The sequence below is a fragment of the Wyeomyia smithii genome, chromosome 2 (assembly GCF_029784165.1).
Source record: "Wyeomyia smithii strain HCP4-BCI-WySm-NY-G18 chromosome 2, ASM2978416v1, whole genome shotgun sequence".
In the NCBI taxonomy this organism is placed as follows: Eukaryota; Metazoa; Arthropoda; class Insecta; order Diptera; family Culicidae; genus Wyeomyia; species Wyeomyia smithii.
This window is the reverse complement of record NC_073695.1, coordinates 251,786,641-251,807,448: the sequence shown is the minus strand read 5'-3', so window position 1 is coordinate 251,807,448 and position 20,808 is coordinate 251,786,641. Positions and strand designations below refer to the sequence as shown.

The 20,808-nt window shown below is 37.9% G+C and overlaps 1 protein-coding gene across 3 annotated transcripts in view; it reads right to left on the bottom strand.

Moving 5' to 3' along the window:
* Window positions 1-2,775: 2,775 nt before the first annotated feature.
* LOC129723412 (neuroligin-4, X-linked-like) overlaps window positions 2,776-20,808 on the bottom strand; it is a 591,759-nt gene continuing 573,726 nt past the window's right edge. For all 3 annotated transcript variants that reach the window (XM_055677612.1, XM_055677613.1, XM_055677614.1), the window contains one exon: window positions 2,776-18,542. In XM_055677612.1, the coding sequence (XP_055533587.1) occupies window positions 17,769-18,542 (774 nt within the window). In that variant the 3' untranslated portion in view covers window positions 2,776-17,768. The remainder of the gene's footprint in view (window positions 18,543-20,808) is intronic.

Genomic DNA, 20,808 nt, shown 5'->3' with positions numbered 1-20,808 from the left:
CCGTTTTTCCCAAGTGTGTTCATGTTCAAAAGTTTGCATCTATTTTCGTATTCAGGAAGAACTAGAGGATTTCGCCAAGGAAGGTGACGTAAGGCCAGTCGGATAAATTTTCGCTGAACGCCTTCAATGCTATCGATCCAGGCACGAATCAACAGGATTTCAGACAATACAAGCGGTCTTCAGAATTGATCTCAGTGGTCATTTTCTCAACCCTTCGAAGTCCCATTTATGCAATAATCAAATAAAATCGTTTTTTTTTTTGAGCGATGAAACATCACGACGGAGCATTTTGGTACGCTCACGATTAGCTTGTTACGAAAGCACCAGTCCGTGAACAGATTCTTATTAGAGTTATCCACCACTCTTGTTTTGCTCAACTGTGGTGTAAGCAACAAGTGTATTATTTTTCTGCGAGCGGTAGAAACACATTACAAAGCAGAATAGAGAAGTTTGATGCAGAAAACTGCAATACGGAGTAAGCAATGAATATACACTCTGCTCTTTCCACGTTTTGAGGAGAACAACAAACCTGTTAAAACTTAAAATTGCCAGATACAATAGGGTAAATTTGAATTTTGACATTATTGATTAACTTATAAATAACCGTTTTGTCACCTTGTTAACCTAAAAAAAAAATAACAGGAGGGTTTTGTGCATAGCCACGACCGCAAGGTTGAAGTAGAATACTTTTACAAGAAAAATAACCCGGCTGCTTGCGTGTCAGTCATTTTTTCTAGTAAATAAACGTTGACTAATCAGATCAATAGAATTTTGCGCTTAAACAAGGATTGACCATTTTCAATAATATAGTGAGTTGCTTGTCATGGTTGAAAATTGACAATTTTTAAAACTTGAGATGAATTTTTTTTGAATGTCGTGCTCATGACTGGAGGTAAAGATAATTCAGTACGTTTTGAGACACTGAGATGAAGTAAAATTTATAACTTTTACAAATTTAAAAATGTGAATTAACTCATTAGAAAATATTAACTCTTCAATAAAAGTTTTTATTTCATCCTGAAAAGGACAATTTGTTGTTCATTTTGTATCCGATAAGATGCCGATCATATATTTGCGTTATCACTGACAGTGTGATATAATTTTCCTTAAGATAAAATAAACAGTAAAAAGCTGATTTAACACTCAAAACTAGACGGCTCACGTGTTGTCAAAATGAGTCAACTTTTCATTGAATGCATTTACTAGTGCCCACAATCGCACAGAGACTGCCTTTCACTAAAGTGCCTCACTGCATCAGCCGCTATCGATGCTGAGATCCACTGTAACTATCCATAGCCATGCCACAGTTGTGGCCGCTATACGCAGCCATTGGTTTCCACTGTCCCTGCATCAGATGGCCCAGCTGCTATCGTTGCTGGAATCTGCTGCAACTAGTGCACTATCTATTGCTACGCCACAGCTGTGGCCGCTTTCTGCCATCGCTGGTATCCACTGCACTGCTAGTGCTGCTGCTAAGGGGGGGGGACTGCTGTTGTCGCTGTTTAGAACTGTTATGAGCGGCTTCGGCTGAAACAGGCTCTTATATAGGCCAAATAGCATGTTTCAAATTGCAAGGTATATGATTCTGTCGACCGTGCTTGGGAAGCAATTGTAGAAATCTGTCACTACGAAAAAGTACGAATGGGTGCACCTATTAGATAGAACCTTGTAACGAGGAGAGAAGGGACTGGAGTTGAGAGTAGAAGAACGTTAGGTAGTTGGGAAAAAAAGCAGCGGAATGACCTTGAGTAATTGAGTAAGTAAACGGAGTTTATTTCATTTTAAACAGTGACCAGACTTAGCGGTTACAGCAATCATATAACGACCAATCAGAGGTCGAATTTTCCGCTTTGACAAGGCTTGACTATTTTCAATAGTACAATTGTGTGAAAAATAAAATTACAATTATCTTCTTTTGGAAAGAGTCTTAGAAAATTTTCCAATCTATTGCTGCAAGAACGAAGGAAATCCATCAAATACTAACCGATTTATTAGCATTAGAAATTGGACATATTTTTCACTCTTTTCGGTTTTAGATTTTCGTTTCACAACTCTACGTAGCCGAACTTCCTGAGAGAAGTATTCTACTTTAAAAAACACCTTCGACTGTTAAAGAGACCCTTTCAATGCAAGTTTTCCAACCCCTATAGAATTTGAGAATACATACTACAAAACTGACCAGTAGTGAAATGGTGAAGATTTATTTGTTAATCGATAAACTACATGGTACGTATATTTTGTATGTTAAAATCATCAATAGTAATGAAGATCATAAAGAAGCCGTGAATTATTAATAAGTACTTACCTGTGTAATAAATATTTGCATGATTTTGTTTCATCAAAGTAGTAGTAGTATATAGAAAGACTCACTTTGTTCCATTTGTTCCAAACTTGTCTACTAGACAGACGCTTGAATTGAGGATTTACGCCTATGACATACAACGAACAGTGAATGCCAGTTGTCGCATCCATTTCGAATGTCCCCGACATGTCGCGCTGCGAAAAAAGGCCGCCGCTGGTTGAGCATAATACGAGATGGCAGTTATACCAGAATATGGAGTTATTATATTAAATCTGTGTGATACGCGAAAAAATTTACGTCAAAAGAATGGATACTGAATTGGCTACAATTTCGGAATAAATATGTTAGAAACAGCAACAGAAAACTTCGAAAATTTATGTTCGAAATCACACGAAACCCCCAAACGACCGATCTGTGTGCACTTGAAAAAAATGCTGTTCAATAAAACCAGACGAAAAGAAAACGCTAGCTGATAAAGTTCCAAACATTTATTTTACAATTCAGTGTGTCACTTTTATGGTCGAAATTTAGAGTCATTACAGTATTGTTTGTTTCTGGCTGTACTGGCTGACTGACTGATGGTTCACGAGTGTTTTACGTCCTTGGGTGGTTATAAAAAATCCCTACTTGCTTTGCCTATATGGACATTTTGTGTAATGGGTTTGTTTTTTTCCATTTATCTCTTCTACTGACTCTTTCACCGGTAAAATTCAATTCACTCTCAAGTGTAGTAGAGCTGCGCCCAGGTGCGCGCAATTTTTATTTCTCTTTCTCTCTCTTCTACCCAGGATACGTTTTATTCTCTTTGACTGCCAGTGCGAGTATATTTCTATTTGAGTTTCCCATTCAGACAAGCCCGCGTTCACAAAGGATCTCTTTTTCCGCCACGGATATAGCCAAACAAATCACCTCTTTTTACCGCTGCTCGACAGCAGACTGGTCGGGCTGTTACTGGGCGGTCAGGGGTGGTGGGGAAATTTACATTTTACGCGAAGCTGAATAGCTTTTCGATTTTGTTATTCATTGATGGTCTCTAAATAGGTTTTTCTTTTCCTGCCTGTCTGTCTGCCTGGTGGTCATCATTATCTGTACACCGAGCATATTCAATTTCGTACGTGAACCGTTCGATACGCGTGGCTTCTACTGGATATTTACAGCAAATTGATTAGGTGAGTAATTAAATGTACTAATTCTATTTAATTTGGTAGTTGCTTACGCTACGCTGTTTGTTTCTGTTGGCCTTAATTATTGAGGAGCAGTTACATAGTTTTGCTTCGCAATTCCTTGATTACCTACAACACGGCATCGAGAGTTTCAGTTGCCTTGGCAACAAAGAGTCTCTAGCGTAGAGTTTTACTAGAAATACAAATTTCGATTATAACTAAAAATGTTCTTCGTATTTGTAGCAGAGCTTTATGCTAGAGCTTTTTTGCCTCCAGCTTAATTCCATTTTGCTTAGACGTTCGTACGTTGCATATCTTCAGTTGCCCGTTTTCACTAAATATTTTCTCTAGATACATAACAGTGCTTAAACGAACATCGGCTCAGCGTTTTTTTTTGTTCTATCGATTATATACAGCGGTGTAATGATTAACCAGCATTTCGCTACGACAGTATTTACAGTTCTTATGTCGGATCTTCCTCTCAACGTCGGTTGGATTTGTGTCAAACGGGATTAGCGGGAGTGAAGCAGTTTTTACGCAACAGATTAGACTAAGGTAGAAGAATTCTTAGAATATCAGTACAGCTATTTCTAAAAAAAAAAAGATATGGGAAGAGCTTCAATGTTTTTGTATTGAAAAAAAGTGTTCTGTTAAAACCATAAACATCTTCTATTTTAGTGGATTAATTTAAAATCATTTTGCGATAATTCTACGTTGTTCCATCATAACCATTCACAGAATAATATTCATGTGTTTTTATTACAAATTTGCTACCAAAAAAAAAATTTTTTTTGTAGTGTGTGATAAATACAATTCTAACATGAAATTAAATTTGTCAGTTTCAGTAAAATTTATATACAATAAATATCCAGTTACTGAATAATAATTTATGGTATTATAGTACTACAAAAATAGGAAAAAAGGTTTAAGAGGTTAAATGAATCGATTCGCCTCATAGCGGTTGCACACAAATTACGTGTTTATCAAAACAAATTAGGCTTACCAAAACTGATTAAAAGAAAGCGATCAGCCGGCTCTTTCGTATGCCAATTTTGAAACATCAAAAAACAACATCCTCCTAACGACCAACGTTTAGCGAACAAGAATGATCCGATAAACCTAAATAAAATTTCCGCTTCTTCTCTAACGCTCGGTCTCTCACTGATGGTAGGCAACCAATCCAAATATTTTCCCAAAGGAGAACCCCTTCGCAGCGAGCACCAGACAAATGCGGCAAACAAAGTTCGGCTCGATGCTGCTCGGAACTGTCGTTTGTATAAATTTCCGAACTATTTACGTACCAACAACCTTACGGACGTCTAAATTGGATTTAATTGAAAACACTTCGCTTTCCAGTCCCCGGTCTCGCTTCGAAACTACGCAGGCAGTGTGTGGCTACAGTTTAACCTCAACCCCATCCAGGAGAGACTGTTCGATGCCCATTATCGTGGTCAGGTATCAGCACTGTAAACAAATCGGATCATCGAAGCTACCGATCTGATTGATTCTTTCTGAATGGCCTTTCAACAAGCCGACTCGATACATCTGCTCGAACTTGGCCGCTTCAATCGGTTGGTCGGAAGGGGTGCATGGGGGGAACGTGAAGCATCAATCGATTTGAATAATTAAATTACTGTCTGAATATCAGTTACACATCGCAACGATGAAGCAAGGCTGGCTGTCCGCATTCATTGAAAATACTCATATCCGAATGGGCTCTAGAAGGGATTCGGAAATGAAACCGCAGGTTTAATTTTCCCTGTTGAAAAATTAATTTAATTAATAATAGTTCGGCAAAGAAGGGTAAAGCTTTCCGTTGAGATTTGAACCGAATTCGGTTTCGCTCTCGGTTCACATTCAACACTTTCTGTCGATATGCGAAACAATGTTTGATTTCGCTCGTCAAGCGATTTTCCGCCCGGTTGGCTTCGACATTGGGTAATGGAAAAGCAATAATCCGATCAAAGGGGAAGATTGATACCATGGGTTTCAGCAAAAAGTACAGCACGCCGGCAAAGGATAACAGGTTGTATTTATGTATTATGTTTGAGCCCAGGTGCAGATTTTCACCCAACTACCTAATGATGATTGATGGAATTACCTGAAGCAAGCGCTTAGCTCAAGTTGAGTTATGGCCTGGAAGGATAAATTTCTAATTCCAAGTTAAAGGAATGCAAGTTTCTTAGTGCGCATAGCAATCTGGTCTCCTCTAAACTCTAAGTCGGACCTTGAATACTGTATTTGTTTTCAGAGTGAAAACTGCAATCAAGTCGATTTAAGTACAAGCAAAAAAGTTTCAAACATCTTCAATGGAGATTCGTACCGACATTTGACCTTTTTACATTACAACATAGAATGTGAAAAAAAAGCCGTACAACTGTTCGATCTCTAGATTGTTCTCTATTTTCTTCTGCTAGAAACACACCTCCCAGTGTGGGCAGTGGGAGGTACCTACTTTACTAAACCAAACACTGTACGTACGATGTGGTAACAATAGCAGCGTGGATGCATTCCTTCCGACGGCGACAATGGAAGCGATTGCTGCTCATTTGACACTCCTTGCACTCCACTTTTTCGACCAGCAGCAGTGTGTCAGCCCCTGATAGCGATACTGAGCGATCCTGCACAGTCACGACTGAGCGTACAGCGTACAGACTCTAATCGGAATAAATCGGGTGCCCTCCAGCGTGCGGAAGAAAGGGTGCCGTACAGCTTCCTCTCGACTGAGATAATGGTAGAAGGAATAGAGTGGTAAAGTAAAGTGGGGTTATTTTTTTGTCGGGGCTGCGATAACCTAGCAGAACCGGTTGGTCTGTTCAGAGAAATACAAAAGTCAACAGTTTATCGATTGCTTTGGAATTAGACAGATACGAGTTAATAACATTTTTTGCTGTTTTGTGAAATATCGTGGAAGTATCGTAAGGATTTGTCAGTTTGGCTCTCCAAATAGACAATGAAAGAGTAGTAAAATGGAGAATAATTTTTAGAAAAGATGTTCAAACGGTTTGTTTATAAGTTATTTGAACGATTTTTAGTTCTAAAGTAAATAGATATTTACAATCTGTTCAAATGAATCAGGGATGTCTCAATCGCTCATTTCAAATTCCAAACTGAAACCACGTTATTCTCATAAATGACTGTACCGTTGAAGATGCGGTTTGTTCCCGGCAAAATTTCTACGTTAAAGTAACAGAAAGTCTGCTTAATTTAGTCTGTTGACCCTTGCGTTAAATCCGGACAAAATTAAAATTATATGAAAAACAAAAACAAAAATATTTTCCTCTCTCTCTTACATCATATCAACAAACATTTTATCTTTATTTTCCTCGGTAATGTATGAGAAAATAAGGTGAAGAAATCATTTGCCTTTGTTTCCTGGTTCATTTGTATAATCCGTGAAAGGATTTTGGACTTTGAAATCTTTGAACATAACATTTTTTACATATGGTCGGCGTGCGACCAGACCGAACCAAGCGCCAAAAACATTATTTCGAGTAATCGGCGATCAAAGTTTAACCATCCCGTATGCTTCCTGCAAGTTGCTGCAGAGAAATTTTGTTATAATACCATTATAAACTGTTCAAATGATTTCGTTTTTTCATAAAAGGTAGATTATCAGTTTTAACATCCACTAGTGTTAAAAACTCAATTTTCAAAAAAAAAAAAATGGCGCTTGGTTCGGTCTGGTCGCACGCCGACCATATCGAATTGATTCCACATGTAAATCTTGTTTGTATTGATATAATTTTTATGTGTGAAATAGTAATTTTATAACTTTTTTTGCGTAGACTTCGTGCAAGCGTTGAATTGCATTAAAATTGAATTTGCTGTTATCAACACATCGTCAAAAAAATATAATTTTATAATCTTACTTGCCTACACAAAAAGATCGTGTTGGTGTTAATTATATTTTTCAAGATGCGAAAGCAATTGTGTTTTTGTCATTTCCCGATAACATCTTTGCATACAGTCAAGACTGTGCGAAGCTATAAATACTAGAAAGTTTCCAAATTGAATAGTAAAATTAATAATTGAATTTTGCGGTTGCGGTTTGGCAAGCGTCACTACCTAGAAGTGAATTTAATCATAAACCAAGAAAAACATGTGACCGCTAAAGTAAACAAATCGAGTTTTACATAATTTTTATGACTGTTCATAGCTTTAATAATCTCATGATAAGTTGAAAAGTCTATTAATTACAAAACAGACAAATTTCGAAATCTTTTGCTAGTTCGTATATAAATTTCAATCAAATTGGTGAAAATTGCAATTTCGTACATATTTGCTTTCAGCTCTTTTCGAATTTGCGCATGGGTAAGTATTAAATCCCAGTATTCTGTAATACAGATTATGCAAGATTTTGAAAAAAAATTCAATTACAAGGAATGGCCAAACAGTTTCGAGGGTTTTCGGGATTGAAAATAAATTTCTCACTCTATATAACATAGGCAAGCGTGAATTACTTTCAAAAAAGAACTATCCTTAGTATATTTGTCCTCAATTGAATGTTGTGAATATGAACATGGCAGAAAAGAATCGAAAAAGTAAGTAAAACAATTTTGCAGATATTTTCTATAATTAACGTACAAATCGAAAATAAACCAGCGCACAGTGGTTCGCCCATAGCTCAAAAATAGAAAAAAAGTTTTTTTTGTTTTCTGCTTATTATCGTTTAAATGGATCGGTTATGAACCTGAGAATGCAGAAAAGCTGTTTTTGTTGGCCTATTTTATGATCAGTTTACTCTTGAGCAGGAGACAAGTGAAGGTGTTTGACACTTGCAAAATCAGCTTAAGCAGTACGTGTTTCTTACATTGTGTATATAACCGCTTTGGAACAAATTCAATCGCTTCATCTCTTTATTTAAAAGACTTAGGACTGGGAAAATATTTGTTAGAGGTTCCATTTGCATATATTTGCATCAAGTTTCTTAGAAGGCTTAGAAGGCATTCAGTTCAAGTTTACAATTTGTTCTAAAACATTTGTGTATATTCGAATTTTGATATTTGGTGTTGAAATATGGGAGGTTTTTGAGACAATATCAAATTTATTTGAGGTTTTTCCAATGGTAGAAAAGTCAAACTTTGAACGCTTTGAGGATTCACTTAGCGAAACCCGATTGCGCTTAAATTTTGCATAGGTAGTTTTCGAGTAGGCAAAACATTCGAGAACTGCCGCTTTTTAAAATTCAAAGGCCAAACTTTTCTATTGGCATTCTATTGGCACTCTATTATGTATGTATGATAATGGGAACACCAGACAATTGAAACAAGTTGGATGATGACAGTCCCTAAAAAGTTTGTTATAGTCAAAACACACCTGATTCTGTCGATTTTAGAAATTTTCAAGAACTATATTGTACAAAAATGATTCATGACCACCCTTGCCATACAATTCGAACCACTGTGTAGCGAGATGCAAAACATTTCTCCGCCTTTCTGTTTGAGAACGTGATATATGCTACGCCTCTCAAATCTCTTGCGCACACGCTTTCGAGATACTTTCTTTTCTTCATGTATTCCCCTGAGTAGCAGCAAGCGCGCACCGACACGCAAAAACTCTTTTGTATTGCTACTAAGCGACTGTAAAAGAGCTCGCGAGCTTCTACTAGCGAGTAGGAGTGCTCGACTAAAATTGCTCAACTACAAGGAGTGCTTGAATTGACCTCCTGAACAACTTCACTGCAGAGCGTAGCTCTCTAATTGGTGGAACTCAAAACCATTGAGCGATCAACTAAGTTTTTCTTATTTTTTAATAGATTTGCTGGTCGATTTTGACATATTTTGACGAGATAAATCAAGCTTTGGTAGCTGTAAGGTTACCGAGTCCGCTTTGTCAAGCGAATGGTCGTAGGTTCGAATCATAGTAGAATCAGGTCCCTCGATGTCAAAACTGGACTTTTAAGTATGGGCTTATTCTCAGACTCCCCACCACTTACTCTTCCTTTGCGCTGAAATCTACAATACCTTTGCGTGACTTCCTCTTCACAAAACCATTAGTTCCCCTTATTGATAAAACTGGCCAGTAGGACGCACGACGAAAATTCTCCAGGGAACTATAACTGGTGATATTTGGCAACAGGAGGAACGAGCATCGTTATAGTAGAATAGTAAGCGTGTTGAAGGAAGAGTATCACATCACACACAAGAACTGATAAACAATAATAATAAGCATACCACTTCTCAATAGCGGTATTGCTAATAACACTGTGTTACAGTGATTTAGAACTTCTGAAGTTACCTAGTGTAGGCTGTAGGTCTTGTTGAGTGTAACACTCGCTCATACTAGAAATTTTCCAAACACCCCCAAAATCTTTGGAAAATTTTGGACCTCAGCGCATATAAATTTTTTCTACTCAGTCATTTATCAACCGATTTTCAATATTTAGACAGTTTTAGTAAGGGGACAAATAGAGCTTTGAAATATATACAGGTTTGTACTAATATCGATTGAAAATGTTGAGTTATTTGAGTTTGAATCTAACTTTTTAGACTTTTTCACGCAATTTTTCAAGTAAATTCAACACAATAGGATTTTGAAAGTATATTCAATTCCGAATCAAATGAAAGTAGTTTTGTGGAAATCGGTTGATATTTGGCTAAGTTATATATTCGTTAGTGCTATTTTTTCATTTCATTCCAAGTAAACGGCGGCTGAAGCGCATCGAGAGTTAAAAAAAACTTACGGAAACACTGCTCCAAGCGAAACAACGTGCCGTAATTGATTCCGTCGCTTTTCGATAATCAATCGAAAAATTTTTGGATGTTAACTGGAACATATTTGATAATAACTGGAATACGTTTGAATAGTTTTATCAAGGAACCGGATATTACAGACCCCGAATCCAAACTACTCTTCATAATATTATCATCCACCATCGCAATAGGTCTACAGCTAATAGATTTATAGGTTTCATTTACCATATTTATAATTTAAGAAAATACCAAAGATTTTGTAAAAAAATACAATTATAGAATGTACCCCAAACTGCCCCAATTAGTGTTGACGGTAAACTCAAAAACGCATCTTGACAAGGAACGAACAGGATGCTTTTAAGACAGACACAATAGGCACAGAGAACACCATATCTATAACCAATTTATATATGTAAAAAGCCGCTAATCGGTATTCAACCCCCACAGGTTCTCCTGGAGATGTTACTGATCAGTGACGAAACGTTGGATGGATCGTTCTACTTTCATGAGACTGCTCTGACGTAAATACACCCAACGCACATAAATTGATGGTACTTTTTACCTTCTAATCTTCGTGTAATCATTTCACCGTTCAAAATAGTCATGAAATAATTCCACGAGAAACGTCACTTTTCACTTCAGGGCTATGACACTCATAATAACTCCGATTTCACAGCAGATGCTACTTTGCGGCATTTTTCTCGCTTACATGAGTCTCGTAATAGGCGATATTGCTTCTTATGGGAGTTACTTCACGGTGAAATCAGAGTAGAATGAATACAGCACAGTGAATTCTAGTGAATACTATTACGGGACTCACGCGAGTGAGAAAAATGTCGCAAAGTGGCATCTGCTGTGAAATCTGGGTTATTATGAGAGTCATATCACTGAAGTGAAACGGAAATTTTGAACAGTGAAACGATTTCACGGAGATGGGATATTTCTTAAAAATCGATTGATTTGTGATCTAATGATAAAATATATTGAATTTATCTTTTAGTAACACGACGAATCAGAAACAGGTCAATTTTGTAATCCTCAACAAAAACTTATTGCATTAAATAAATGGTAAAGATTTTTTTCTTGGTTCAGGTGCCAAATGTTTTAGACCTGGTGTTATCTCTAAAAAAAATTTTCTTGGAAAAAATCGTCTTTCCGGGACTTTTTTTAACTGGGAAACTCATTTCACATGATCTATACAACATTACCATCTCACTGTCAATCTCGCTTCGCGGAGCTAACTTTTTTCACCTCACTTTGGGTGTAATCGAAAATAGGTCTCAAAAAGTGAAGTGATCGTGAGAGTAAAATATATTTCACCGTGAAGTGACTCCCGTAATAAGTGCCGATGATTTTCTTCGAAGAATCCCGTCCTCAGTGGCTTTGTAGCTTTGTGAAATAAATGTTCCAATACAAGAAAAGTATAAGTTTTAACAAAGTTTACCCTATTTTCCAGAATCTTTATGTAACCTGTGGAAATGTTAGCAGACCAAGAACGATGTTCGAGAAAAAGTTTTTGAAGAGCCTTGAGTTCAATGATTGAAAAAAGTTGATTGTTCAAGTATACACTACCCGCCGCCGTAAGTTTGGAGTCGCTTCAAATAGTATTATCATCCCCTAAAAAGTTAAACATCACCTGGAACAGGCAGATACGTCGTGTTCCCGAAAACGCAGAAAATTGCGGTTTTTAGCAAACTTGTTCAGAAGATCAAGGGCTTCTGGGTGGCAGAAAGTTTAGTATGGAATTTTATTGCAACGTGACATTGGTGTTCACGCAATCCTTCTTATTATGATCTTAAATTAACCCGCGATTCTTGTGGTCTTAATAAAAATTTTAGTCTTCATTCGAAGTTTTCCAAAAGAGGTTTTTTGTGAGCAGGTAATATTTATAGAGCAGTTAAGATTTCTAAACGATATAAATTTAGTTCACTGAGTCTTGAGTGATAATCCTTAAGCAGGATGTAAAAATAATTCAATGAATATTAATTATATTACTTGTGTTGAAATTCCGATTTCTGAAATCGGTCCTCCATGTTCAACCATGTTCAAAATGGTCATCGGTCTCAAGATATCATCCCGGTTCTGGAAATAATTGTGTGTGATAGTTTTTGATCATTTTTGGCAGTATTACGGAAATCGAAAGTAGCCATGTTGGATTTCAAAATGGTGTCTAGTGTTGAAATCCACTCTCTGAACATAATTTCTGTCATTTTTGGCTGTTCTCCGGAAACCGGAAGCGGCAATCTTGGAATGTTGGGTGGTATTTGATCACATTGGGTCGTGTTTTAAACACCGGAAATTACCTTCTTGAACTTCAAAATGGTGTCTGGAGTCGATTTTCTGACTCCGGGTATTACATTCTCGTTCTAGAAATATCCTTTCTGTGTGGTATTTGGTTTTTTCGGCTGTTTCCCAGAAATCGAAAGTTCGTCTAGAAAATACCGATTTTGCACACTGGAATATTCTCGATTCAAGTTATTTCTCATTTTTTTTTCGCTGTCTTTTTTGCTTAATAACAAGTGATGATCGCAAACTCGCATTCGCCATTCGCTCCCGAAATCATTTGCACACACTCGCATAATCTCTCCTACTCACGTTTACTACCTTGCTCGAGAAAACGACCAGCGAAGATAATTGTTTAATGATGAATCGCGATGATTGCTGAGTATGCAATACTTTATAGATGCTTCGCTCCACTCTCGGCTGTCGGTGCACTAAGCAACATCTGGTAGATGCAGAAAACATTTTCGTTTTCGAGCACATTTTTTCAAGCAGGGCTAGGAGCAAACAACTTTTGTTGGGTACTCCTATTCACAAGCAGTGTTGTCAGTCTAGAATTATCCAGATTTTGGCCTATCTGGGTAGGCAGATTTCAAGTACAATTTATCAGATTTTATTTTCTCTGTTTCGTAAAAAGATCATCACTTCAAATTCGGCGCCAAATATCGCAATTTTGTCACCTCAAATGTTACGCAACCCATTTTTGAAGTAGAATACTTCTCTCAGTAAGTTCGGCTACATAGGGATGTGAAATGAAAATCTAAAACCGAAAAAAGTGAAAAATATGTCCAATTTCAAATGCTAATAAATCGGTTTGTATTCGATGGATTTTCTTCGTTCTTGCGGCAATAGACTGGAAAATCTTCTAAGATTCTTCCCAAAATAAGATAATTGTAATTTTATTATTCAAACTATTGTACTATTTAAAATAGTCAAGCCTTGTCAAAACAAAAAATTCGACCTCTGATTGGTCGTTTTATGCTTGCTTCCCAAGCACGGTCGACAGGATCATATACCTTGCATTTGAAATAATGCTATTTGACCTATATAAGAGCCTGTTTCAGCTGGAGCCGCTCATAATAGTTCTGAACAGCGACAACAGCAGTCGTCCTTCCTTAGCAGCAGCACTAGCCCTGTGGTTGGTCACCACGTCTCAGGAGCAGCGCGGTTTTTGCTAAGCGTGTGTCGCCAGACAGCCATTATTCCCCCCGTGTTGGGGCAACATGAAGATTGCCATCGGGAAATCCAATGTTGGAAATCAAAATGCCTTTTTGAAGGCAAATGAACAAGTCATTGAAAGTTAATAATTTTTGTCAACGCAAGCAAGCATTCTGTGTTGCATCCTAGCAATTTAAATCTGTCGCACCCGTCGAATTTACTGACTGTAAAATAGCTTCCACAGTGCATGTTTACCGTGTATCTTAATTCCCCCAATGTTAGGGCAGCTCCAAAGTTGTAATCAGTAACCGATTTTGTACCGCAAAATGCTTTTTTCAAGGCAAATAAACAAATAACACTGTGCTACAAATGAAAAAAAAGGCAAGAACTTCTGAAGTGACCTAGTGTAGGTTGTAGGTCTTGTTGAGTGTAACATTCGCTCATACTAGAAATTTTCCAAACACCTTCAAAATCTGAAGTTATGGTCAAAATACGGTTTTTTGGACCTCAGCTAATATAAATTTTTTTAACTCAGTCATTTGTAAACCGATTTTCAATATTAAAGCAGTTTTAGAAAGAGGACAAATAGAGCTTCCAAAATATTTACAGGATTGTTCTAATTTCAATAAAACATGTTAAGTTATTTGAGTTCATATCCAATTTTATAGTTTTTTTCACGCAATTTTTCAATTTAATTTTGAATTTTTCGTCTATTTTTGTAAGAAACATACCACAAATACACTATAATTTCGAAAGTATATTCAATTCTGAATCAAATAAAAGCAGTTTTGTGGAAATCGGTTGATATTTGGCTAAGTTATATATTTTATAAAGAAAACCAAAATTTTTGGCTTCTATCGCACATTTATTTCACGGTGCTACAAATGATGCAAAAATGCAAAAACTTTCGATGTGACTTAGTGTGGGTTGTAGCTTTAGTCAAAAGTTACTTGCGCATTTACTTGAAGTTTTTCAAATACCCCAAATATTATTAGTTATGGTCAGAACCCTTTTTTTTCCCTTAGCTCACATTTTTATGTTTAATACGGTTATTTTTCAACCGATTTTTTATATTTAGGCTGTTTTGGAAAGGCGAAAAATAGAACTCTTGGAACATATAAATATGTCTAAAGAGTGTACCTATATGTGATGAATAGTTTTAAATAAAATAAGATGATTTATATTCAACAAAATAAGATAGTTTTTTCTTCAAATTTTACCTATATGTGATGAATAGTTTTAAAATAAATAAAATACCGCACCGCAATCAAATTCTGTTGTAGTTGTTCTTATTTTTACTTTTACTTTATTTAGTAAACCCCCCACTGTAGGGGCAGCGCAAAGGCTGCGATCAGCATAACCAACTTTGAATAACAAACTGCCCTGTTAGACCGCATTCACAAAGACAGTTAGTTCGACTATGCAGAGCTAATATGAAGTCGATTCAATCGATCAGCAGTAACAGAATTTCGTCGTCTCCCAGTTGCCAAGTTGCAACATGATGCAACACGCAACAGCGAGCAAACGAAATCGCTTGATGTTACAAACCGCAATAAGATACGGGTTAAAACCGTTGCGTGTGTGAGAGCACCATCAGTGTTTATTCGCTGGATACAAAAATCAAATGCGAATTGTGGAATAATTCGTCTAAAGAACATAAGGAAATGGTAAACCTGAACTGAAAGTCGTGGCCTATTACGTAGCACCCTTCGGCTATAAAAATGTGTTTCTGGGAAAACTAGCTACATTCATTAGTCGGAAGGTGAACTGGATGGACCGTCCACAACGTTGACAGCAGTAATAGCAGATATCGGCACTCAGCAGTAACAGACCATAGCAGCAGGTCGCGCCTATGGCTGCCTTCAAATTAAACAAATCACTTGCCCTGTGGTTGGTCACCACGTCTCAGGCCTCTGCCAGGCTGAACGCCAACGCGAGTGATCGGGCGAGATTTTTGCGGTACATCAGCCGGCACTTCCTCTAATGGAAAAGTAGGATCATTTTGCTTAGAAGAATATTACTGTCGGTAATATTACAGAGATGCGATCATATCCGATATGGAATTGAACAATTGTTCTTTTGAGGACAAATAAAACACTTAATTTGAAGAGTTAATAGCTTTGGGTACCAGTAGCAGGATGGTAACAACCTCAGCGGTAGTTGCAGCCGGTTCTTCCCTAAGGCCGATGTAATAAGTAAGTAAATGGAAGCGGCACGGCGAAACAGTTCGGGTGTTCTTAGACGCGCGTCATTTTTCGTACGATAGCGGCGGTATTAGCTGTAGATGCATTTGCCAACACTTACTCTAGTAAAGCCGTGTCTAATTTTCAATGCGAAAACACCTTTCTATTGTGTTGGCCGTGCGCATTAGGCCTCTGCCAGGCTAAACGCGATAACCGGCGCGAACCGATACGCCGGCCGTAGGTTAATTTACAGCCGTAAGTAGAGCTGTGTAAAAGTATTCTACTTCAACCTTGCGGTCGTGGCTTTGCACACAACCCTCCTGTGATTTTTTTTTCCGAAAAAAAAAATATTTAGTCTTGAAAAATATCTGCCAGATTTTTTTTTGTTGCTTTTTCCAGATATTGATAAAATTGACCTAGCAACGCAGCTTGCTAGCAAGAATTGCTATCCCCTTTACAGCCGAGTTTTTGCGTGCCGGTGCACGTTAGCTGCTGCTCCGGTGAGTGCGTGAAGAATAAAGTGTATCTCGAAAGCGTGTATGCAAATGATTTGAGAAGCGTAACATATGTCACGTTCTCAAGCAGAAAGAAAAAGAGTTCACTTTGCAACAGTGCCCTCACAGTTACAGTGGGCGTATTCACAAGATAAATTAGGTACAAAATACTCAAAATTACATGCGCTCTTGCACCGTGTTGTGAAAATTTGCACCCACTACTTAGAGAGTTGCGATCTGCAGAAAATTTGTTCAAAAAATCAAGGGCTTTCAATTCCCTTGATTTTTGAACAACTTTTCTGCTGATCGCAACTCTCTAAGTAGTGGGTTTTTCGATAAATTATGTTCAAAATGCTCGAATCTTTTAGGTGCGCAACTCAGTTCTTGAAACAAACCGTCGTATACATTAAGTTTTTCGAGGATATCCGCCTGTTTCAAAGAAAACAAGCGGCTGAAGAGTAAAGTTTTCATAAATACTGAAAGTTAAAAAAAATCGTCGGGGGTACGCGAAAGAAAAATCAGTAATGGCGGACGAAGCAATGTTTTTTATAAAACTTCAGTTATTGTTCAAACTTGCTATCAAAATATGACTGTAGTAATGAAACAAACTATAGTCCAATTTGAAACCTGGACTAGACTACCACAACGTGATCTACCACTACTTTCTCCCACTCTGCGAGGACCTTTGAAGCCAGGGGGTACAATTAATTTGGAAAATATTGTCAAGGGGTACGCGGACAAAAAAAGGTTGAGAACTGCTGTCTTAGCCGATCTGCGTTGTAAATTTTATGTTCTTTTTATATAAATCCTCAAAACAGGCTCTTTAAAATGAAATGCAGGTCAAGAAAAATATTTAATACCTAAAACAATAGAGTATTTGTGTTAATTATGTGAAAAATAGGCATCACAGCGATTTAAACGAATGTTTTAAAAAAATTCAAAAATTCTGTTCAAGCTGTTCAAATGATGAGACAAGCAAAATTCGTTGGCGGTTTCAGAAGCCATTGTGGTGTGAAATGAAATGGTATTCCATATTTACTATTAGATTATATTAAAATAAAAGTAATGTTGTGTGGAATAACACATAATTTTAGCGATTCTTGTTAATCTCATTTTCAATAAAAACTGTCACCAAATTTGTACGTATTATTAGATTACGAAAGTTTACGTGCATAAACTCATGCATTGAAGATAATCAATTGTTGTACACAATGCAAAACATTGATATTTGAATACCTCAAAGTAAAACCCGCATCATTATCGTTTTCTGCAAAACTTGAGTCGAGTCAGATTTCGCGAAGAGAACACAAAAACGGATAAAATTTTAATGCTTTCACCCCTCAGCTAATCCCGGTTGCAACAAAAAGCCAACCGATACTCAGATTCCGTTCCGTTCATTTTATCTGGGAAGAACAAAACAAAAACAATTCTCACCGTTTCGGTGGTCTTTACACAGCTTCCCGATCATCGTCGTCAGCTGTGCTGTACCGATGTTATACGGTCACCTCCTGGATCTGAACACGTTTCTTCAACGTCGAACCGCTACCGGGACCGGTATTTGCTCCTAGGGTTGAAGTAGAAGCATGGGATGCTGCTGCCGCGACCGACGACGACGGTTGGCATGGATTGGCCAGGCTTACTGTTGGATTCCCACTTCCACCGGGGCTCGCATGATGATGCATATGGTGGTGGTGATGATGAGTGCCACTAGTATTAGCTAAACTACTGCTACCGATAAAATTGTTGCTATGTGCACTATACGAACTACCACCACCTGGCCCACCGCCGGAGGCGTGCTTCGGATTCGTCGAGTTCACCAAATCTACCGTGATAATATTACTGTTAGCCGCCACTCCAGCAGCACCCTGCTGCTGATGGCGCTGGTGGTGAGTGTGATGATGGGGATTGCTATTATTTACAAGGATGGAAGTAAGTGGGGCACCCGTTTGGGTGCCGCCAGCCGTCGAAGGAGGAAGCGTGGCTCCGGAAGATGGCGAACCGGAAATGACAGTCACTTGGTGGGGTCCTCCGACAAGCGGAGGAGACGGTGAGGAAGCGTTGTTGCTCGACGAACGTATCGGCGGCAGGGGAGCAGATTTTCCGGCCCGCGGTAACGTTTGATGGTGGTGATGCTGATGGATGGTGTCGGTCGCGATGTTCGACTGGTGATGATATTGACGTGACGGTTCGTTTGAAGTTATTGTCAGCGTCGTATGCGGCGGCTGCTGCTGTTGCTGATGGTGAGAAGCAAATGTCTCCGGGAGGATCTGGAATAGAGCAAAGAAGGTAAAAGTATGCGTTACATTGGTTTCATTCGTTTTCGATAATTTTACAGCTCAAAAGTTCAACTGTTTGGGAAAACTACACCTGCAGGTTTATTCCACACCGACGCGTGTGAAACATATGGTGAGCGATTTGTGCCGCTCGAACAATTAGACTTCATCACCCGAGACAAGGCAGTCATTGTGGTCGATAGCAATTCAAATAGGCGAGCAACGTTAATGTTATCTTAAGTTTACCACAACACGCCACGTACAGCGTTATTATTGTTTTGCCATTCCGGCCTGACGAGAACGAAACGATTATGCGAATTAATAGGGCATTAAAATGGCTGTCATCTTGATCTCATATCCTTTATTCAGAGGACATGTATGCACATGCTAAATTATCGATAGCTTTGAAATCATGGCGGAAACCTACTCACGGCTCATATGCCGACGCACAGTGAGATTGAAGAAATTGAAAGTGGTATGCGGGACTTAATTCGTGGCACTATACATCGTAGAAGTTCGTTTGTGAATTGGATGTGAAATATCTTTAGGAATTCGAAGCTCGACAATTGTTGGTATCTGCCCCACTGTGCAACGGGGTAGCAAAGTATGAGGTCAGCTTTCAGTCGCCGGAATTCAGCGGTATTGTGGATCCCAGCTATGACTGTTGATGGCATATTCTGCATCGAAATGGGATTGCCGTTGAGCGGAACGAAGATGATGTCTTTAACACCCGGTCGTTATCGAGTGAATGGACCGTAACGATTGTTATGAAATAGAGAGGAACTAAACTATACGATCTTGAGAGAGCGTTAAGTTTAGTTATTCGTTCCACAGTCATTACACATTATGCTGAATGTGAGGCTTAATAATTTTCAATGCGTTAACTTGATTCTTTTGGTGATTTCGGATGCAGAGTGGTTTAGCTCAATTTTCAACGGTCATAGTTCACAGATATAATAACTTAAGGATAGATGTATTTCAACTTGGCGTTTTATTCTTGATCAGGTAATCTACATAAAGATTAGACGAGAGTGAATTATAGGACTGAAAAAATGGATCATTATGAAACCTTTTTACTTTCGCCGCCGCTTTATCGTAATGAGCGTTGTCCCTGCATGTTGTTTTTTTTACCTATCGTTTCGAAAAAGTTTCCAGGAATAATTGGCAGCTTCAATGTTCAGCTCGAGGACTTGTGCACTTTGTCATTTTTCTTCCGTTTTCATGGGCTTTCTTATTGACATTCATTAACGATTTTTGTGGACATTCAAAAATGATGTGAAAACCGGATTCCGATAACATTTTTCACATTCCATAACGGAACATATTCGAATAAACTGGGAAATCATGTGAATCACTTCATCCGAACAATAAAAGACATTAATCCCTCGCAATCGTGTTTCCGAGAAAAAATTGCTTGGGACTGCGATTTAAAACATCAGAGACGTCTCACTCCATAACTTAATACTGCATTTTCCTAGTTTGCAAGTCTAACATCTCATATTATCTTACGAGGTTAGATTGTGGTAAATTTTTCAACTTCTTTTCCCTTAGCTTAGAAGCACTGACGAACAAGTCATAGTTGAGATTGCATATTTATTTCAAATAATTTGAAATTAATGTGTGGAACAATCCCAAGACATATTTAATACAAAGATCCAGAATAAGCTGTGTCTAAAATTTTGCAATCTTAAAACTAAACTTCCCTACTTTCTCGTGGTACTAACGAATGCGTTAAAAAAAATGGACTTCTCTCGGTGAAAAAATAAGTAAGACTGATAATTGAGTTTGATAAATTTCCCCTGGAAGGTAATTATGTTAGCTTCCTCGCAAAAATACTCTACGTCCTTGAGTACGGCCTTCCGGCAGTCAACCGGAACATTCGTCATGGCGGACGAAAACATGCGTGTAGGCATGTTTTTTTTGAAGTAGAATACTTCTCTCAGGAAGTTCGGCTACATAGGGATGTGAAATGAAAATCTAAAACCGAAAAAAGTGATAAATATGTCCAATTTCAAATGCTAATAAATCGGTTAGTATTCGATGGATTTTTTTCGTTCTTGCAGCAATAGATTGGAAAATCTTCGAAGATTCTTCCCAAAATAAGAAAATTGTAATTTTATTATTCACACTATTGTACTATTGAAAATAGTCAAGCCTTGTCAAAACGAAAAATTCGACCTCTGATTGGTCGTTATATGCTTGCTTCCCAAGTACGGTCGACAGGATCATATACCTTGCGATTGAAAACATGCTATTTGGC